The following is a 22,870-nucleotide window of genomic DNA, read 5'->3' on the forward strand; positions in this document are numbered from 1 at the left end:
TGTAAGGCTGAATCAACCTTGAGCCAATAAAACTCACTGCTGAATTGCTGGCAGTTGGCAGTCAGCAGAGTTAGCCTGAATTCTAATCACTATGCCACCACGGTTCTTTAGTTTGTAGTAAGAAGGCAAAAAACAAATATCTTCAATATATATGTAAAATATAAATATATAAAGCAAATATAAACCAACAAAATGAGACTTCATTGCAGGATCTGGAACAATAAGTATTGTTCAGATCTGCAGATTACAACTGTCATGATTCCAACCAGCATAGACAAAGCCTGCAATAAAGCCTGCCTCAACTTGTAATCCTCTAGGTATGTTGAATTTCTAGCCAGTATGGCCAAAGGCAACACTGGATATGGCCAGGTTAAGGAAAGTTGTAACAAATCAGCGCCTTTGTCTAGGCTTAAAACTAATTTGATCCAAAGGTTTCATTCCTCAGATAGAGACCCTTTCTCTAGCAAAAGAGTCTTGAGGATTTAGTAAATTGTCAATTTGGGGTTTAGTTGTACAGCTAGCTCTGGAATCATTGAATATGTGCTGATTTGACATAAATGGATTTTCCTATTTGCTCTTGACTGTAGGAATAAACTCCGCCTCTTTCTTTATTACAAAAAGAAATCCTGCAGATTTCCAAGAAACATTATTTTAAGACTGGTGGCTCTAGAATCTCCTTTTTGTCCCATGATCTTTCTCTAAGGTAACTGTAAAAATCGACACTATTTCCAGTGAATAGAATATAATTTTTTATTGGCCAAGTGTGATTGGACACTTAAAGAATTTGCCTTGGTGCATATGTTCTCAGTGTTCATAAAAGAAAAGATACCTTCATCAAAAATCATAAAGTACAACACTTAATGATAGTCCGGGTATGCTCACAAAACTCATGAAATTCATCAAAATTGTATTAGATGTTCTAAAATAACAACAGATCCACTCTTCAAAGAAGTCATAGAGATACTGGTCCCATGCCATTTATGTTTTTACTCCACCCACTTTATATCATCATTGTGAGGTGTGTGTTTTTTTGGCAACCTGCAAAAATGGTGACTGACTCATGACTAATAAAATTTTGTCTGACAGAAATGTATTGGTTATATTTATTGGTAGGTGATGCAAATGTCTCATTCTTCTGATTTAGAAATTAACATATGAGGAAAAAATGGCTCGTCGATTGCTGGGGGCTGACAATGCTGCAACAGTCTTCGATATTCAAGAACCAGAAGAGGAACTTGCAGAGCAGGTATTGCAACGTAGAAGTAATAATTGTATTGCAATTAAATAAAATAGCAATTTTCTTGTTAAAATAGATTGGGTTATTTCGGGTTTTTTGTTTTTGTTTTTGAGGAGTGATGACAACATTGCTCACTTTTAGACTTAATTTTTAATCCAGGTAAATTGAGAAGCTTTTCTTATGGTCATTGACCAGTATGTAATCTGGTATTTGTAAACAATGATCCAAACAAGCTAATGTGGGATTAGTTTAACCCTAGACCAGTGATGGCAAACCATTTTTCCCTTGACTGCCAAAAGTGCATGTGCACACACTATTGCGCCTGTATGAGTGCCCACACCCATAATTCAATGCCTGGGGGGAGCGAAAATTGCTGGAGGCCCTCTGGAGGCCAGAAACAGCTCATTTCCTAACTTCTGGTGGGCCCGATAGGCCTGTTTTTCACCCTCCCCAGGTTACAGAGGCTTTCCTGGAGCCTGGGGAGGGCAAAAATGTCCTCCCCATGCCTCCAGAGGCCCTCCAGAAGCAAAAAATGCCCTCCCAGAATCTCTGCGCGAGCCGAAAATCAGCTGGCTGGTGCATACGTGCATGCTGGAGCTGAACTAGGACAACGGCTCGCGTGCCAGCAGATATGGTTCCGTGTGCCACCTGTGGCATCTGTGCCATAGGTTCACCATCACTGCCCTAGACTATAATGACTATAATGACACATCAATTACCATACAACTTACATTGGCAGTGGAGTTCCCCAGACTTATTGTCTTGGGGGACTTTAACCTGTCGTCACTCGGCGAAACCTCTGGACAGGCACAGGAGTTCATGGCCACCATGACAGCCATGGACCTGACTCAAGTAATACAGGGTCCGACTCACGAGGGGGGACACGCAGCCGACATGGTATTCCTCTCTGAGTAATTGAGTAATGGTCTGAGACTAAGGGACTTAGAAGCGTTGCCTTTGTCATGGTCAGACCATTTTCTACTACGGCTTGACTGTCTGGCTCCAATTCTTACCCGCAGGGAGGCAGAACCAATTAGGTTGTTCCATCCCAGACGCCTGATGGACCCAGAGGGCTTTCAAAAGGCGCTTGGGGTTATTCCACTCATCCACAGTTCAGTGAAGTCTCTTGCTGAGGCCTGGAACAAGGCTGCAGCGGGGGCTCTTGACCGGATTGCGCCGCTGCGACCTCTCCGTGGCACTAGACCCCGTAAAGCTCCATGGTTCAACGAGGAGCTCCGGGAGTTGAAATGCTAGAAGAGATGTCTAGAGAAGTGATGGAGGAAGAGTAAGTCTGAATCCGATCGAACACTTGTAAGAGCTTTTATTAAGACTTACAAAGTGGCGCTCAAGGTGGCAAGATGCACGTATCATGCTGCCTTAATTGCATCAGCGGAATCCCGCCTGGCCGCTCTGTTTAGGGTGACCCACTCCCTTTTTAACCAGAGGGGAGTTGGGGAGCCCTTAAAGAGTAGTGCCGAGGATTTTAACAAGTTTTTCGCTGATAAAATAGCTCGGATCCGGGCAGACCTTGACTCAGTTTTTTTGTGGGGGGGGGGAATAGGCTTTATTAGACCTGCTTAATTTGACTCTGCTTTTTAATAACACTCCAGCCTTAGAGAATTTAATTTAATTTATTAGATTTGTATGCTGCCCCTCTCTGGAGAAATATTAGCCTGGTTACACTTAGCTAAATGTTGCATGCCCAATTGCATTGGTATCCAGTCTCAAAAGACCATGATATCATGCTCTGGATTCCCCAGAGTATGAAGCCTGGGTAGGTTGGAATGGAGGTCTATCCTCCATACTAACCTGAATGCCCAATAGCTCTTCAGTAAGTGAAGTGCTAGCAACCCATCCAAATTGAGTTTGTATAGCCTGAAATATGTTGTCCAAATGCAGAAATGGGCTTTTTGCCAAAAACTATCCAAGAACATAGTTGTGCCTTCTTTTATATTTGCTTATGCTTGTATTCTGCATATTCTTCTGATCAAATAAAGAGTGAATCCCTGAATTTGTAAAACATATTTAATGAAACATGGTAGCTACATTTGTAGCTGTACCAAGTTACAAAATAGTCAACACTAAGCCTTAAATTTGATTACAATGTTACATTATATTGCCCTGTGTGTTTATCAACCGAACTGGTATATTAATGTAAGAGTTTTGAAATAAAGAATTGCTTATATTCACCATGTTTTTAGTACTGTATGATGCTTTTCATCTCTGCAAATTCCCCTTTCTACCTTTAGCCGGGAAATGAACTGCCTATATGTCAGAGACTAGGGAATAAATAAGGGATCCCATTATATTAGATGTAAATTGGCCTTCTTCAGTTACTAATGGCCTGCTTTTTGGGTAAACAATCAGCATTCCTTGTGCTAGATTCAGGTCTGTAAAACAATGGTGGATTGCTCCCAGTTTTGCCCGGTTCTAAGAACCAGTAGCATCGGCGGCAGAAGGCTCCACCCAACCGCCTGGGACATTTCTGTGAGTACGCAAACCAGTAGTAAAGGGTTTTAGAACCCACTACTACTGCAAAGTGCACTGAAAGATTCCACACTTGCTCTGAGGCATTTTTTTTTGAAAAACCCCAAAACAGTAAGTGTTTTAATTGTATAGTAGATTGATGTAAACAGCCATAAAGAATGAAGCAATGGAAGAAATATGGATGAAGGTTAATTTGAAGCAGAAATGAAAGGTTTTATGGGCCAGCCAGATAGTTTTGCTGGCAGAATTTTGCAGGCCTGGGCATTTATAATTGCATAGCCAAATATTTGATTATTTTTATAACTAGAAAAAGATAAAAACTGAATTTTGCTTGAACAGAGAACAGAATACTATAAAATCAAAATGATTTTGTTCAAACTCTTGCATGATTGTAGGCAATTGTAATGCAGAATATAGCGCTTCTTCCTTAGCTGATACATGAAATAATAATTTTAAGATTTCTTTCAGTTCTCATGCTTTTCTCATTTCTTTCAATTCTATCCTGCTTTTTTATTCCATTTCATTTTAACATCTAATATAGTCTGCATATTGAGGCCACTTTTTGTGTAGAAGAACAAGAAATTTCTACACTTTAATGAAATGACTGGTCAACATCATTTATAATAAATCCTGAGAAACAATTAGTCTGAAATTATTACAAGTTCTCCTACAGTTCTTTTAGTGTCCATATTTTTTCTGCCCTTACAGGCAACTGATTCTGTTGATACTTCTGTAGCGACTCATGAGGCTGTGCAAAAGGTTCTACTTTCCTTTTTTCTTGCTTTCCTGTCTGTTGATCTTTTGCTACTTCCTCTGTTGATGTTGCAATGCTGTTTGCAGAATTTAATCTTGCTTCCTTCCCTTTGCATAAATCACTAATACTGAGATTTAAACCTATTCTTTATTATGTAATAAACAGTTCCACTTCACATTTTTTGGAAATACAGCTCCATTCAAAATATGTTCAATATTTAAAATGATCCAAAGGATCCTTTTTCATTTTACTTAAGTAGTTAAATGTAATCTAAGGGGCTATTTCAATATTTCCAGTCCTTAAAACAAAAACATTATAATCTAATCCATATATCCTATTATGCATGCCCATTGCTCAACTAATGTATTCCTTTATGTTTTGCATCATAGAATATTACTTAAAATGTCCTGTATACCTACATTTTAATTAAAATCTGGAAAATTGAACTAATTATAATCTCATCAAATAATCTGCCTGGTAAAGTGACTTTAAAGACCTAACTAACTTGAGTTTTCTGTTATTTATAGGAATATAAAGTCTCCAGTTTTGAGCAGAGGCTGATCAGTGAGATTGAATTTAGATTGGAGAGAACTCCAGTAGAAGAATCTGATGATGAAGTGGAGCATGGGAAAGATGTTCTTGATAACAGCTTGACACCATATTTTGAGACAAAACTTAAACACTATAAAATATTTGAAGGAATGACAGTCACTTTCATATGCAGAGTGTCTGGAAATCCAAACCCAAAGGTGAGCAGGGGTGGGTGGGGAGGTGAGGACGTTTTGGACAAATCACACTGTTCTGCCGACGTGTCCCAACAGGGTAATTAGTCCAGAAAGACACACACCACACAATAGAAGGAAAACCAAAAGTCTTTATCAACAGAAAAGCAGAAAAAACTCCCTTTTAAAATTTATTTATTTATTTATTTATTTATTAGATTTGTTTGCCGCCCCTCTCCGAAGACTCGGGGCAGCTCACAATAGCAATAAAAACAATATAACAGTGGAACAAATCTAATATTAAAAACATATAAAACCCTATCATTACTTAAAAACCAAACAGCAACATTCATACCAAACATAAAACAAAGTATAAAAAATAGCCTGGGGGAAAAGTGTCTCTCTACTATGGCTCGACTTCCTGGCTCCAATCCTAGAGAAGCGATGGAGGAAGAGTAAGTCTGAATCTGATCGAACACTTGTAAGAGCTTTTATTAAGACTTACAAAGTGGCGCTCAAGGTGGCAAGATGCGCGTATCATGCCGACTTGATTGCATCAGCGGAATCCCGCCCGGCCACTCTGTTTAGGGTGACCCGCTCCCTTCTTAACCAGGGGGGAGTTGGGGAGCCCTTACAGAGTAGTGCCGAGGATTTTAATACGTTTTTCACTGATAAAATTGCTCAGATCCGGGCAGACCTCGACTCCAATTGGAAAACAGAGTCGACTGACAATGAGTCAGTCGAGGTGACTGGGGCCCATACTTGTCCACCTGTCTAGGAAGAGTTTGATCTGGTGACACCTGATGAAGTGGACAAGGCCATTGGAGTTGTGAGTTCCGCCACCTGTTTACTGGATCCGTGTCCCTCCTGGCTGGTTTCGGCCAGCAGGGAGGTGACACGGAGCTGGGTCCAGGAGATTGTCAACGCTTCCTTGGGGATGGGATCCTTTCCATCATCCTATAAAGAGGTGCTTGTGCGCCCCCTCCTCAAGAAGCCTTCCCTGGACCCAGCCGTACTCAATAACTACCGTCCAGTCTCCAACTTTCCCTTTATGGGGAAGGTTGTTGAGAAGGTGGTGGCACTCCAGCTCCAATGGTCCTTGGAAGAAGCCGATTATCTAGGTCCCCAGCAGTCGGGTTTCAGGCCCGGTTACAGCACAGAAACTGCTTGGGTCGCGTTGATGGATGATCTCTGGCGGGCCCGGGACAGGGGTTTATCCTCTGTCCTGGTGCTTCTTGACCTCTCAGCGGCTTTCGATACCATCGACCATGGTATCCTTCTGCACCGGCTGGAGGGGTTGGGGGTGGGAGGCACTGTTCTCCAGTGGTTCTCCTCCTACCTCTCCGGTCGGTCGCAGTCGGTGTTAATGGGGGGTCAGAGGTCGACCCCGAGGTCTCTCCCTTGTGGGGTGCCTCAAGGGTCGGTCCTCTCCCCCCTGCTATTTAATATCTACATGAAACCGCTGGGTGAGATCATTCAAGGGCATGGGGTGAGGTATCATCAGTACGCTGATGATACCTAGCTTTACATCTCCACCCCATGTCCAATCAACGAAGCAGTGGAAGTGATGTGCCGGTGCCTGGAGGCTGTTGGGGCCTGGATAGGTGTCAACAGACTCAAACTCAACCCGGATAAGACGGAGTGGCTGTGGGTTTTGCCTCCCAAGGACAATTCCATCTGTCCTTCCATTATGGTCCGCAACTTGGGCGTCCTCAATCCACAGCTCACACTAGAGAACCATCTTTCAGCTGTGGCGAGGGGGGCATTTGCCCAGGTTCGCCTGGTGCACCAGTTGTGGCCCTATTTGGACCGGGACTCACTGCTCACAGTCACTCAGGCCCTCATCACCTCGAGGTTCGACTACTGTAATGCTCTCTACATGGGGCTACCTTTGAAAAGTGTTCGGAAACTTCAGATCGTGCAGAATGCAGCTGCGAGAGCAGTCATGGGCATACCTAGGTATGCCCATGTTTCACCAACACTCCGCAGTCTGCATTGGTTGCCGATCAATTTCCGGTCACAATTCAAAGTGTTGGTTATGACCTTTAAAGCCCTTCATGGCACTGGACCAGAATATCTCCGAGACCGCCTGCTGCCGCACGAATCCCAGCGACCGATTTGGTCCCACAGAGTGGGCCTTCTCCGGGTCCCGTCAACTAAACAATGTCGGTTGGCGGGTCCCAGGGGAAGAGCTTTCTCTGTGGCGGCCCCGACGTTCTGGAACCAACTCCCCCCGGAGATTAGAACTGCCCCTACTCTCCTTGCCTTTCGTAAGCTCCTTAAGACCCACCTTTGTCGTCAGGCATGGGGGAACTGAGACATCTCCCCCGGGCATACACAATTTATGAATGGTATGTCTGTCTGTATGTATGTTTGTTTAGAAAATGGGTTTTTAAAAATATTTTTAAACTGTAATTTAGATTTGTTGTAAATTGTTTCACTTTGTCTGCGGAGAGGGGCAGCATACAAATCTAAATAATAAATAAAATAAATAAACTCCGCCATGCCTGGCGGTATAAGTGAGTCTTAAATAGTTTATGAAAGACAGGAATGTCAAAGGGATTTTCTGGTACACACAAGCACAGGTTAAATGAAATCCAATTTCTCACCCAGTAACCGGGAAATTGAGTCCAAATTCCAAAGTCCAGAAAGTCCACACACAGTCTTGAACAGGGAAACAGCAAAGCCACGATCTTGACGAACTATGAATCAGATAAACTTCCACAAGGCTAAATCAGCACGATGCTCTTTTTATCTGTAGCACTAATTACAGAAGCCCCACCCAACCACAGGTGGCCTCACTTATCTCCTGTAATAATCCTTCAGTTGTTCTCTCATATGCATCACTCTCCGCATGCATGGGTCTCTCATAAGTTCTTGTTCAGAATCCAGGGATGATAAGGAAGATTAATCTCCTTCTGTGCTGTCTGCCAAACTCCCCTCTTCCCTGTCACTCACACATCTTTGGTCAGAGGAGACTTCATCAGCAGATTCTATCGGGAGAAAAACAGGCCTGTGGCATGTGGATGTTTCCCCCACATCCAGCTCCACATTCCTTGGGGCAGGAGCTGGGCCTGAGCTAACCACAACACACACAAAATATCAAAGAAATATTTCACAGAGATTTTAAAAAATGTACTCTTTGGGCTTTTCTAATTTTCTTAAAATGTAACAATTTACATTTCTGCTGGTTGAAACTAATAACCTAAAGGCTATTTTCCTTAATAATAAACATATAAACGGTACAGTGCTCCTTTTCTAATCTGTAAGAGACTTGACATGCCATCAGCCATGAGTTGTAGCCCATGTAGCAAAAGCAAATAAGTTTAGTATTTTCCAGATTTCAATTCATGATCTCATTGGCTGAGACAGAACAGGAATTAGAAATGAGGCTTTCCTGTAAGAACCCAAAGCCAACACAACCAATAAAGAAGCATACCAGAGCTATAATGTTTTCTCTAAAATGTTTGTTGGTGATGGTTACCAAAGAGTAGTAAACCCTCCTCTATGTATGTATAATCTTGATATTTTTTAGATAAGTGGGTTTTATAAATTCTAGCAATCTTTTTGAGGTGACATTTTGTTGGACTTAATGGAGCTAGAGTGGAAGGTGAACAGAGTTACCCATTCTTAAAAGCTATTTTGCCTCAATGTGCCATTATTCTCTGCCACCTCTTGTCTCTCTGCCAAGCATCAGGATGCCAGTAACTTCACTATACTGAATCCTTGGGAAAAGCTGTTAAAATTACGGGTCGTGCTACATTTTGCCATAGGGATGTTATAAGATCACAAGACATTGCAATTTTATATAGGATGTTATTTATTTATTATTATTTATTAGATTTGTATGCCGCCCCTCTCCGAAGACTCGGGGTGGCTCACAACAACAGAAACAGTACAAATCCAAAATTAAAACAATTTAAAACCCATTAATATAAAAACAATCATACATCTCATACAAACAATACATAAAGCGGAAACGGCCCAGGGGAATCAATTTCCCCATGCCTGATGACAGGTGAGTTTTAAGTAGTTTGCGAAAGGCAAGGAGGGTAGGGGCAGTCCTAATCTCCAGGGGGAGTTGATTCCAGAGGGTCGGGGCCGCCACAGAGTAGGCTCTTCCCCTGGGTCCCGCCAGATGACATTGTTTTGTCGATGGGACCCGGAGAAGGCCAACTCTGTGCAACCTAACCCGTCACTGGGATTTGTGCTGCAGAAGGCGGTACCGGAGATATTCTGGTCCGATGCCATGAAGGGCTTTATAAGTCATGTGCATGTTAATTTATCTTTTTTCCTGTAATTGCTTTATTAGAAGCCTGGGGTTATACTGCAACATAATGTTTTGGTATAGTATTGATCATAGTGATCTAGTGCAGTGTTTCTTAACCTTGGCAACTTTAAGTCATGTGGACTTCAGTTCCCAGAATTCCCCAGCCAGCTTTACAGTGAGAAACAGTGATCTAGTAAATAACATTTTTGCTTCTTCTTGCATTTTCCTCCCAGGTTCTGTTTGTGATTAACCAGTACAAAGCTTATTTCTTGTACATATGCATTCATTAAAAAAAACATGTTTATTGTGTTCTATATGATTCATGAGTTCTAAGGGACTTTGGGGGTTTTGGAATTTAAAAAGAGGAGAAATGTTTCAATACTGTTATATTTGAAATTATGTTGTCTTTGTCATTGTTAAATTCCTAGGTATAAAATGGAACATAAATGTATATGTGCATGTGTGTTTACATTGATACTTTTACTATGTATCAGTGAACAAAAGGACCCTTTGCATTAAGTCTGGTAGTGAAATACTATATATCTGACGGTGATATAGGGCGGCAGGTGATATGTAGGGTGTCCGATTGTTTTAATAATAAGGTAGGGGTCAAATACTTCTTCTATTAAATATAGAGATCGGACTGAAGGTAGGGCTGTCAGAATTAAGATTATGATGGGGGCGGCAGTTCAAGCCGCTTCTAGTTGTTCTGCTTCTTCTGTGGGGTCGTTGTGTGTTAAAGCTGGGGATCCATTATGTAGCTTTTCTGTTTGAATTATGAACTGCCTTAAAGGTGAACTTCAAAATTTTGAGATTCTGACATTTATATGATTCTACATTTTATATTGATAATTTTACCACCCCCACCCCCAAATTTACTTCAGCTCAGTTAAACAGCATGTGGTTGATTTAAAAAAATGCCATTTAACTTGACAAAGGCAACATGTAAACAGCAATATGAAATAATGCCTTCAGAAGTTGTGAATGCTCCAACACTGGACGTTTTTAAGAAGATGTTGGATAACGATCTGTCTGAAGTAGTATAGGTTTTCTGCCTAAGCAGGTGGTTGGACTAGAAGACCTCCAAGGTCCCTTCTAACTCTGTTGTTGTTGTTGTTGTTGTTGTTGTTGTTGTTGTTGTTATTATTATTATTATTATTATAACTGTAATTTTCTAAAAGGAAAAACATTTGACTATGTATAGAATATTGCTGTGGGGCAAACGGAAGGAATTATATATCAATTATTATAAAACTAAATTAACAATAAAATGCCACAGTCAGTCATGTTAATCTAGGACACCAGGCATGAACTCCTTTATGTATCTTAATATTCTTGGCAAATTTCCAGATTCTATAATGAAAGAAGTGTATGATAAAATAATTACTGGTTCTTACACGACCAACATTTATGAAATAACACTAGAAATTTGTGTAGTGTGCAAGTTTAAACTTATTTTTGCACCTAAGCCTTTGCTTAGACTTTACAAACAATAGCACAAGGGTTTTTTTGAAACATAAAACTGTCATCACATAGCTCTGTTGTTTGTTGGCAGTGTCAGTATTTTGCAATCCAGCACATATGATTAGGAAGGGACAGACCAGGAAAAAGAATTCTCTTTGCAATAACGCAGTTCTTGTCAGTATTTGGTAACCTTATATGGAAGTGTAAAACTCAATCTGTATTCCTCCTTTAAAAACTATTGTTAAAATTTAATAATAGCTTTATCTCATGCATTGAAATAAATAGATGGTGGTCAACCATCAGAAAAACAAAGAACTTGGCCGAATTAATCGTTGTAGCATATAACAGTTTAGGATCATTCTGCTTTTTATTTTCCCTTGGAAATGAAAATGATACAATGATGATGCCTTCAGGGGACTGACTGCATTAAAATTGTTTGCAGTTGTCATGAAAATTGGCACAGTCTCTTAATCATTCCTCCTGTGCCAGTTCTTCAAAAGCCTTTGTCCACCAACATCTGACACAACCAGTGATACAGATACCCTCATTTATTCACTCAGAGAAAGAACTGATGGTGTAGATGTGGAGGATCACCAGTTCAGTTTGAATAACTGGGGGCCACATATATCTGAAATGATAGGAAACTTTCTTTTGATTCCTAATACCTATAGTAAACAACACAGTACTGAACATAAGGTAGTCCTCAACTAATAACATTTAGTGACCGTTCAAAGTTACAATAGCACTGAAAAAAGTGACTTAGGACTGTTTTTCACACTTGCAATTCTGACTGCATCTGCATGGTCGCATGATCAAAAAACTGACACATATTTTAGGACACCTGCAATGTCCCAGGGTCATGTGATCAATATTTGCAAGCTTCTGACAAGCAAAATCAATGAGGAAGCCAGATTCAGTTGTTATTAACTTAACTACAGTGATTCACTTAAAGATCTATGGCAAGAAAGGTTGTAAAAGAAAGGTCCCACTTAGCAACAGAAATTTAAGACTCAGTTGTGACCATAAATCATGACTAAGTGTACATGATACTGCTGCTTTTTTTGTATATAGCATCACATCCCAAAATATCAAGCTAACTATTTTTGATGAACTTATTAGTACAAATTAGAAAGCAGTAAAAAAGAATTAAATTTCACAGTCGGATAATAATTTTATTAGCCCCAGTGAAAATGATGCACAAGTAGGGCTTCCAGTGGCAACGCGACTGCGCTAGGAAGTGTCAAAGCGGAGCTCCGCTGACACTTTCCCTTTTTTCATTTGAAGTACCGCTTTTTCTGGTGCGATCAGGCTCGGAGGGTCCAGATTGTTGAAGGGGTTTATCTGAAGCTCACAGGGCAACCCGCCATTGCCCGGGGGGCGAGGAATATACCCCAAAACTTCACTTGAAAAGAACTGGCGCTTCAGCAGCCGGCCGAAGCAGCAGCGCCCACACAGCAGGAAGACGAAGAGTGATTGGAATTAGACCAGAGAAAACAAGATACATTCAAAACAACTAAGAAATCATAAAGATCAAATAACCCCAGGTACTATTTAAATCTTTAACATAAAAGGCGAAAAAGAATAGGGTAATTGAAAGGACCGCAAGTTTTAAAACCCCGAAAGACGGTAGAATTTAAAATCACACGCTGCAAAACTGTCAGCTAACTAAAAACTAAACTTTTCACTATATTTTTCTTTTTTGATGGACTATAAGTAAAGAATAATTAGTAGATTTATTTGGAAGAGATTGAAAATTTTTAGTGAGAAGAGGAGATTGAAAAGAAGAAAGGGAAAGTTTCTAGGAAGTTGTTGATTGCGGATGCCATTGCAACATAATTACAGCAAGAGAGTGACTGAGCAGAAAACAAAAGTTATCAGTACAAGTGGAAGAAAGTGAGATTGGGTTTCGGAAAAAAATATATATAGAAACTCTTTTCTTTTGATTTTGCTTTGACAGAAGAAGATATTACAAATCCAATTTTTTCCTTTACTTTTTATTTTCCATCCCTTGACCCCCTGATTGGAAAATTAAATTTTTGTTTTTCCTCCAATTAATTATTTATCCTTTTTTATTTCGCAGTGGAAACTCTTTTTGAAATGTTATTGGACTAATTAAACAAAGAAATTTTTTTTTCCTTATTGTTTTTTCTTAGTCTTTTTCATTTTATCATTTTTTTATTATTATTAATAATTACTTTTTCTTTTTTTCTATCTTTTTTGAAATAATTTTTACAGATACAAAAATCTCTTTACTTTAATTCCTATTTTTGAAATAGTTATACTCTATTTTCCAAATTTTTTACTGTTCTATATTCTTTATTTCTATTTATTATTACTTCTTCTTTTTCCCTTCCCCTCCTTCTATTCTTTCTTTGATTTTTTACTCTTTGTAGTTTTGATATGAATAGCAATTAAATAACTCCTCTTTCCTCCTGGCTTGAATTAAAATTCATTAGAGTCCCTTAATTAGATTAATTTAGTTTTGAAATTGTTTGTGAATTGTCTTTATAAATATACTCATTATATTTAGTAAAAACTTATATTAGTTTAAAGGAATTAGTATTTTAAATAAGTAAATAAGTAAATAGTGAAATAAATTAAAATTGTTTATTGTATAATAGTGTTTATAGTACTTATTAATATTAATTAATACTAGAATACTATGAGGAACATCCTGGAAAACAGATGGCGCTGGTTTTTCTTGATGCACAAAAGGCTTTCGACAATGTAAATTGGAAATTTATGATAACACAATTAGAAATGATGAATTTTGGACAACATTTTATAAATTTAATAAAAACAATATATTCAGAACAAAACACTAAAATTATAATTAATGGAGAGCAAACGGAAAAATTTAAAATCGAGAAAGGAGTAAGACAGGGATGCTCTATATCTCCACTTCTGTTTATATTAACGATGGAAACATTATTAATCAAAATAAGAAAAAATGAAGATGTAAAAGGCCTAAAAATAAGAAAAGAAATCTATAAAGCCTTCGCAGATGATTTGGTATTCATAATTGAAGAACCACTGACAACCGCACCAAAATTGATTAAACAAATTGAAGATTTTGGCAAAGTAGCAGCACTCAAAAAAAACAAATAAAGCATTTGGAACAAATTACTAACATGCAAGTAGTAAAAAAAGTGAAATATCTAGGAATATGGCTCACAGCTAAAATGGCAACATTAAAAGAAGACAATTATACAAGTTTAATAAATCAAATTAAAGTAGACCTAAAAAATTGGCTAAATTTACAACTTTCATTAATAGGTAGAATAAATTTGATCAAAATGAGTGTCCTGCCCAAGCTCCTCTTCCTTTTTCAGACAATTCCAATAAATCCAGGAATATTTTTTTTTTAAGAATTGGATAAAGTAATATTAAAGTATATATGGTTAGGTAAAAAATCAAGAATCAAAGGCACTGCAAGATGTGAAGGAAAGAGGAGGTTTGGGTCTACCAAATTTTAAATTATATTACTATGCAACATCACTGGTATGGATTAAAGAGTGGATCACATTAGAAAATAAACATATATTGACAATAGAAGGGCACGATTTATTATTAGGCTGGCATGCCTATCTCTGGTACGGACGAGATAAAACTCATACATACTTTAAAAAGCATATACTAATAAATTCTCTCATCCAAACATGGAAAATAATAAAAAAGCAACAATATACTAAGGTACCAGAATGGGTTTTGCCAATAGAATTAACATACCATCCAAATTTAATCGGGCCCCACAATACAATTAGATATAAAGAATTATTGGATCAGCAAATGAATATAAAAACAAAGGAAGAATTGGAACAAAATGGCAAGAAATTGGATTGATGGACATACCTACAATTAAAAGATGCATATCAAAAAGATAAAATGGAATATGGTTTTCAGACAGGGAGGGGTGAATTGGACAGGACACTATTAAAAAATGACGAAAATTAATTGGTAAAATATATAAATTTTTGATTCGTTATGAGACAGAAGTGGAAATCGTAAAAGAGAGTATGATAAGCTGGGGAATGAATTTTGGCTACACGAATTAGAAAAATGGGAAAAATTATGGACTAATAATTGGCAGATGACAAAATCAACTGCATTCAAGGAAAACAAATTAAAAATGTTTTCCAGGTGGCACCTATCATCGGAAAGACTATCAAAAATGTTCCCAAAAACCTCCCCATTATGCTGGAAGTGCAAACAAAAAAGAGGCACATTCTACCACCAATGGTGGACATGCGTACAAGCAAAAAATTTCTGGAATAAAATAACAAACTGGTTAAAAGAAATAGTAAAAGAAGAAATTGAAAAAAAACCCAGAATTGTATTTATTGAGTATTTTTAATAAAAAAATAGAAAAAGAGGCAAGATATTTAGTTATACACATACTAACAGCTGCCAGGATAGTATATGCCCAACAATGGAAAATAGACAAACCACCGGAAGAAAATATAGTAATTAAAAAAATATTGGACTGTGCAGAGATGGACAGGTTATCTAAAAGATTAGAGGGAAAAGAAGATTCAGATTACTATAAAATATGGGCAAAATTTTATGATTGGTTAAAGAAAAGAGCAACAAAGAAATAAAAATTTACGCAAAGCAACACGTCAAATAAAATAATTGAAAAATTAATACTATGTGCAAGAAGTAAAATTCTCTCATCGAACATCTAAAAAGTGGGGAAACTTTCATTTCCCAAATGTTGTATGTGTATGTTTCTGTGTATGTTTTTTCTTTTTTATGTTATATTTGAAAAAAACAAACAAATAAAATTAAATTAAAAAAAAGAAAATGATGCACAAGTGAATGCACATTTGGGAGGTTCTCCAAAACCATTCATCAGATGAGTTCTACTGAATGCAGGAAGGAAGAAGAAACATGCAGACTAAAAAAATTAAACCAGAAGTTTAGATTAAAACTGATGAACACTATAGTTTGCATTTGTGTAAGGGAAGGGACAACATTTTCTTGTCTAATGAAAAGTTCTGGACAGTAGGGGTCCTTTCCAGCTCCCTACAAGGAGGCAATTGTGTGCCCCCCTACTCAAAAAGTGCTCCCTGGATCCAGCTGTATTTAACAACTATCATGTCTCAAACCTTCCCTTCTTTGGGAAGGTTGTTGAGAAGGTGGTGTTGCTCCAGCTCCAATGGTCCTTGGACGAAGCCGATTATCTGGGCCCTCAACAGTCAGGATTCAGGCCTGTCTCCAGCATGGAAACTGCTTTGGTTGCGCTGACGGATGATCTCTGGTGGGTCCAGGATAAGGGTTTAGCCTCTATTCTGGTGCTTCTTGACCTCTCAGTGGCTTTTGATACCATTGACCATGGTGTCCTTCTGCGCCAGCTGGAGGGATTGGGAGTACGAGGCACTGTTTTATGGTGGTTCACTTCCTACTTCTCCGGTCGGTTGCAGTCAGTGTTAGCAGGGGGTCAGAGGTTGACTCCTAGGTCCCTACCTTGTGGGGTTCCTCAGGGGTTGGTCCTCTCCCCCCTGCTGTTCAATATCTACATGAAACCGGGCATGGGATGAGCTACCATCAGTATGCTGATGATACTCAGCTATACATCTTCACCCTGGGTCCACTCAGTGAAGCAGTGAAAGTAATTTCGGCTGTGACGAGGGGGACGTTTGCCCAGGTTCGCCTGGTATACCAGTTGTGGCCCTATTTAGTTCGACTACTGCAATGCTGTCTACATGCGCCTTTGAAGAGTGTTTGGAAACTGCAAATTGTGCAAAATGCAGTTGTCTGAGTGGTCCTGGGCCTCCCTAGGTATGCCCATGTTTCTCCAGCACTCCACAGACTGCATTGGTTGCCAGTTGGTTTCCAGACACAATTCAAAGTATTGGTTATGATCTATAAAGTAGTATGGCATCGGACCATATTACTTGTGGTACCGCCTCCTGCCGCATGCGTCCCAGTGACCAATTAGGTGCCAGGGAGTTGGCTTTCTCCAGGTCCCATCAACTAGACAATGTTGTTTGGTGGGACCCAGGGGAAGAGCCTTCTCTGTGGGGGATCTGGCCTTTTGGAATCAGCTCCCTCCAGAAATTCATACTGCCCCCACCCTCCTTGCCTTCTGTAAGAGTCTGAAGACTCATTTATGCTGCCAGGCTTGGGGCCATTACACCCTAGCCCCCTGGCTGACAAATGTACTGTATGTCAGTTGATTGAATGGGAATGAGTGTTTTTTAATGGTCCTGGGGGGTTTGATTAATTAATTTTAAACTACTTGGATTTAGGATGTCATATTTTTCTTTGTATATGTTGTAAGCTGCCTCGAGTCCTCCGCAAGGGGTGGCATATAAATCCCAAAAAATAAAAATAAAATAAAAAATAAATAGTTCAAAAGTTTCTGCATTTCTTGGGTTACTTTGCTTGGTCCAAATAAAAATATTACATTATTGATTGGGGTGGTGGTGAGAATTCAAGTCCTAAATATTTATTGACTGTTTGGTATGGTTTCTGATTGAACCAAAGAAGCCTAATTGGACATTACGTTCCTGGCAAGCAGTATAATGTTATGAGAAAAAAATGTACATAGAAAAATATCACTATTACTTTTGGGAATGATGAAAGAAAGTGGAAATTGTAACTAATTTCTCCATCATCTTACACCATCTCAATCTGGAATTTTGCTTCAAACACAAATACATGCATTACTTGCTGTTAAGCCAATGAAGTGAAATAGCTGTTTATGTTTCAAGTATTTGTTCCAAGTAACAGAAGGAAAGGCAGGAATTTATTCATCCTTTTTATTTTGATTTTTTTTCTGAAATCATTACTTGGATTCATTCTTCATTCACAGATGATAACTTATTATGTTTCCCTTTCATTGTTTATGTTTTGGTTTTGATTTCTCTGAATATAGATATATTGGTTCAAAGATGGAAAGCAAATTTCTAAAAGGAATGAGCATTACCGGATGCAAAGAGAACCTGATGGGACCTGTTCTCTCCATACTGCTGCCTCCACCCTTGATGATGATGGGAATTATACTGTCATGGCTGCCAATCCACAGGTAAATCATGTCTTAGCTATAAAATCAGTGTGCTCCTGGGCACAGATTCACAGTCTGAGTTAAAGATTTAATTGAAAAATGATGTCATTCTAGGTCAAGTAATAATTAAGCCTTCTCAACTCATTTCATACTCATGATGCCAAGTTGAGAATACAGAGTCGTTGAGGAACGATTAAAAACTGTTTCTTTAAGCAACTGTCCTTAAATAGATGTTACTAGGTAAACAAGCTACATTTGCAATCCGGTATGCCTCTCTGGTTGAACTACAATATTTTTTGGTGTATAAGACACACTTTTTTCCTCCCTAAAATAGGCTGATAATTAGGGGGCGTCTTATACACTGAATGTAGCTTTTTCCCCCCAGCCCTAACTAGCTGCTAACGATCTTCCCAGCTCTTTCCTTGCAGGCTCTTTCATTGTTTCTCTCTGTGAATAATGTTTTCCAAGGCCTAAGTCTTTGCAGGGTTTGTTTCATTACTCTAATTTGCTTTGAGTAAGTTTCTTTCTAGCCGTAACCAGGTGCTAACAATGTTCCCAGCTCTTACCGCTTGCAAACTCTTTCATTGTTAATCTCTGCCAAGAATGTATTCCAAACCTGTCTTTGTAGGGTTTTTTAAATTGCTTTACTTGCTCTAGATATTTCTTTCCAGCCCTAACCAGGTGCTGTTAATGTACCCAAGCTCTTTCATTGTTACTTTCTGTGAAGAATGTTTTCAAGCCCTAAGTCTTTGCAGGGTTTGTTTCATTACACTAACTTGCTCTGAGTAAGTTTCTTTCAGCCCTAACCAGGTGCTAACAATGTTCCCAGGTTTTACCTGCTTGCAAGCTCTTTCATTGTTAGTGTCTGCAAACAAGAATGTTTCACAAGCTCTAAGTTTTTGCAGGGTTTTCTCCATTGCTCTACTTGCAATGTAAGGAAGATCTGAGGAAGGTTACACACCTGGGATCAGCTGGGGTGTGAGTTCAGATGGGGCGGCTAGCTTTCCACCAGGTTCTTTTCTTTTAAAGAGAGAGAGAGAAAAAGGGGGGGGTGTGAACCAATAACAAGCTTCTCTAGAAAAAGAAATGTGTATCTCCCATCAATTGCAGTGTAAAGACAGAAAGACAGAATTACACTGCAATTGATGGGAGATACACATTTTTTCTCTAGAGAAGCTGGTTATTTGCCCACCCCCTTTTCTCTCTCTGTTTAGAAGAAAAGAACCTGGTGGAAAGCTAGCCACCCCCAGCTGAACTCACTCCAGCCGATCCCAGGTGCGTAGCCTTCCTCAGATTTTCCTCAGCTGGGCTTGGCTTCCCACTCGAGGCTGCTATGTCTTCAGAGCCTGGAGCTATCATGCAGTTGCAGAGTGATGCCAACTCTAAGTCTAGCTAGAGCAAAAGGGTGTGGGAATCTGAACTGTGGGCTGGGTAGGTATGGGAGGGGGGAGAGAACCAGGAGGAGAGCCGAGTCTGGCATGACTGGTGGAGGAATTCTGGGAGTTGAAGTCCACAAGTCTTAAAGCTGTCAAGTTTCAAGACACCTGAGTTAGAGGTTAGGAGTGCAAGGGTCTTCAAACCTGGCAAGTTTAAGGCTTGTGGACTTCAACTCCCATTTCTGAGCTAGCATGACTGGTGGAGGAATTCTGGGAGTTGAAGTCCACAAGTCTTAAAGCTGTCAAGTTTGAAGACACCTGAGTTAGAGGTTAGGAGTGCAAGGATCTTCAAACCTGGCAAGTTTAAGGCTTGTGGACTTCAACTCCCACTTCTGAGCTAGCATGACTGGTGGAGGAATTCTGAGAATTGAAGTCCACAAGTCTTGAAGTTGGCAAATTTGAAGATTGAAAAAGGTGTACATGGTTTAAAAAGTATTTTATTTTTATTTATTTATTTTGTCCAATACACAATCATACACAATGAAGGTTATAGAGGATATAGTAGAGAAGACATATGAGATATAGGAGATATAGCACAGGGGACGGAAGACACTCTAGTGCGCTTATATATGCCCCTTATTGACCTCTTAGGAATCTGGAGAGGTCAACCGTGGATAGTCTAAGGGTAAAATGTTGGAGGTTAGGGGATGATACTATGGAGTCCGGTAATGAGTTCCACGCTTCAACAACCCGTTTACTAAAGTCATATTTTTTACAGTCAAGTTTGGAGCGGTTAATATTAAGCTTGAATCTGTTGTGTGCTCTTGTGTTGTTGTGGTTGAAGCTGAAGTAGTCTTTGACAGGCAGGACATTGCAACATATGATCTTGTGGGCAATACTTAGATTATGTTTAAGGCGTCGTAATTCTAAGCTTTCAAGACCCAGGATTGTGAGTCTAGTTTCGTAGGGTATTCTGTTTCGAGTGGAGGAATGAAGGGCTCTTCTTGTGAGGTATCTTTGAACATTTTCAAGGGTGTTAATGTCTGAGATGTGATATGGGTTCCAAACAGATGAGCTGTATTCGAGGGTGGGTCTGGCGAAAGTTTTGTATGCTCTGATAAGTAGTGTGAGATTTCCAGAGCAGAAGCTACGTAGGATTAGATTAGATTGAGGATTAGATTGAGGCCTTCTTAGCGATGTTGTTGCAGTGGGCTTTGGCACTTAGATCTTTAGTTATTAGTATCCCGAGGTCCTTGACCAAGTGGGGATTATCTGTGATAATTTGTTTATTAAGTTTGTATTTGAAGTTTTGATTCTTTTTGCCGATGTGTAGAACAGAGCATTTGCTGGTTGAGATTTGGAGTTGCCATGTGTTGGACCAGTCAGAAACTGAGTCTAGGTCTTTTTGTAGAGTAGTTGTGTTATCAGTGGTGTTGAAGATATAGTATACATGGTTTTAAAAAGTATACATGGTTTTAAAAAGTATATATGGTTGTAAAAAGTATTCTGCTACATGGGTATTTTATTAAACAATATAATACTATACCATTTGGTTCAGAATGCTTTTTTCCTTATTTTCGTCCTCTAAAATCTAGGTGCGTCTTATAAACCGATGCGGCTTATACACCGAAAAATACGGTAATCACTGATAATTCCAAACTCTTCTACTTCTAATTATGTCTGAGTAGAACTGCAATATTTTTTGGAGTATAAGATACACTTTTTCACCCCTCTCGGATCGCGCTGGGAGGACGGAGACATCGCTCTGTCTCCGTTCTTCTCTTTTGTTTGTTGCAGGGCGCAATTTGTGCTTTGTTTGAGCCCGGAGGGCTCAGCATAGAACAGTGGGTCTCCTGGATCCATAGGGGCAGAACGCCACTGCCCCGAAGGGTAAGGAAAGCCCCGTGGCTGCAACATGAAGAACCACGCCCCAGCATTGGCAGGGGCGCGGCCATAGTGATCCGTTCACGGAGGAAGCAAAAGAATCGAAATAGAAGTCTACAATAAGAAGAGCAACAGAAAGAAGAAAGATATAAGCACAAACGAGGTAAAATTTTGGAACCTAATACCTAAAAAGTGAAGAACTTGAGTCTAAAAGGCGAACAGATAAAAAGTTTATTCTTCAGAGTTAAATCCTTCTGCAAAAGTAAGATACGGCCGGATCTACTTCTCTTTGTTTAACTGTCTAATTTTTTTTTTTTAAAAAGATACGTTTTTATATTTTAATCATTGTATATTAGATTTTGGATTCTGATTTTTCAAACTTTTGAATTGAAATCTCCTAATATAAATTACCCACATTTTATAAAATGAATTTTTATGAACTCATCTGAGATTCTATAAATTTTCAAGTGGACTAAATTAAAAGTAATTGTGGCGTATGGATTAAACCTTCTTAATGAACTCATATATCAATGGATAAAATTTTAACTTTTCAACCTCTAACCAGATTGAATTCTAACTTCTTGTATAAAAAGGATTTTGGTGACTTGGAGGTATTTACAGAGGGACTACTTTACAAATGGCAACAGCGTAAGGATCAAATCAAACGAGATGGACTAAAGCTTTCCCCCCCTTTTTTTCTCATTCTTTATTTTTTATATTTGCAATACATCTGTTTTTACGTTTTCCCCTTTGTTTTCTCTCGTGGACTGCGGATTTTGGGTTCCCTTTTTGTTCAATGGAAGACTGAGGAATTTGGACAGAGGAGTTCGGTAAAATTTTAAATAAACTTTTAAAATAAATTTCCCTTGAGAATAAATTAAAAAAATATAATTAAAGACCCAAGACTGTTTTAAGAAAGTTTGAATTTCGAAAAATCTTGAAAATCTTTTTTCTATTAAGCATTTGTCTATTTTTCCCTATTTTATACATTATAATTTTATAAATATATTTTTACGCTTTTTATATTTTTATATTTGCATATCTACATTTTTTCTTTGTTTTTACTATAACTTTGCTCTTTATATTCACATATTTACATATTTTATAATTTTAAATAGCATTTTTAAATTCCCTTTTTTTCTCCTTCCTTTGTCATATTCTATCTTGGCGTCTCTATTTCTTTCTCTTTATTTTTGATATTAAAAATGTGCTAGAATATTACTTTCCCCCTCTTGATCTGGTATACCCCCCAAACTTATAATATATTTTAGATTATATTTCATATTTACTCTCTATTTTTTCTTTCCCTTTTCTTCTTTTATTTACATAATAAGTACCGTATTTTTTGCTCCATAAGACGCAGTTTTTTTCCTCCCAAAGTAGGATGAAAAATCAGCCACGTCTTATGGAGCGAAGATGCAGGCAGGGAGGGGGGGAGGCGCTGGAGCAGAGGGGGGGCGGCGATATACTCATCTGGAGTCCGCCGCCTCTGTCGCCGCCTCTCCTCTTCCCAACCCCGAAGAGAGCCGCGCCTTTCGGCCTCCGGAAGTGCTGGGCCGGGGGACGCCTCCACCGCGCAGGTTTAGGAGGCGGAGCGGCACCGGAGGAGCGTTGGCGGTTCCGAGCCTTTGGGAAGGCTACGGGAATCGCTTCAGGAGGCGGGGAGG

At 39.0% G+C, this 22,870-nt stretch overlaps 1 protein-coding gene across 1 annotated transcript in view; it reads left to right on the forward strand.

Moving 5' to 3' along the window:
* PALLD (palladin, cytoskeletal associated protein) overlaps window positions 1–22,870 on the forward strand; it is a 170,682-nt gene that overhangs the window by 113,560 nt on the left and 34,252 nt on the right. The window contains exons 4-6 of the mRNA XM_070757400.1: window positions 1,145–1,246; window positions 5,006–5,227; window positions 17,815–17,964. Coding sequence (XP_070613501.1) covers window positions 1,145–1,246; window positions 5,006–5,227; window positions 17,815–17,964 — 474 coding nt within the window. The remainder of the gene's footprint in view (window positions 1–1,144; window positions 1,247–5,005; window positions 5,228–17,814; window positions 17,965–22,870) is intronic.

The sequence above is a fragment of the Erythrolamprus reginae genome, chromosome 7 (genome assembly GCF_031021105.1).
Source record: "Erythrolamprus reginae isolate rEryReg1 chromosome 7, rEryReg1.hap1, whole genome shotgun sequence".
NCBI lineage: Eukaryota > Metazoa > Chordata > Lepidosauria > Squamata > Dipsadidae > Erythrolamprus > Erythrolamprus reginae.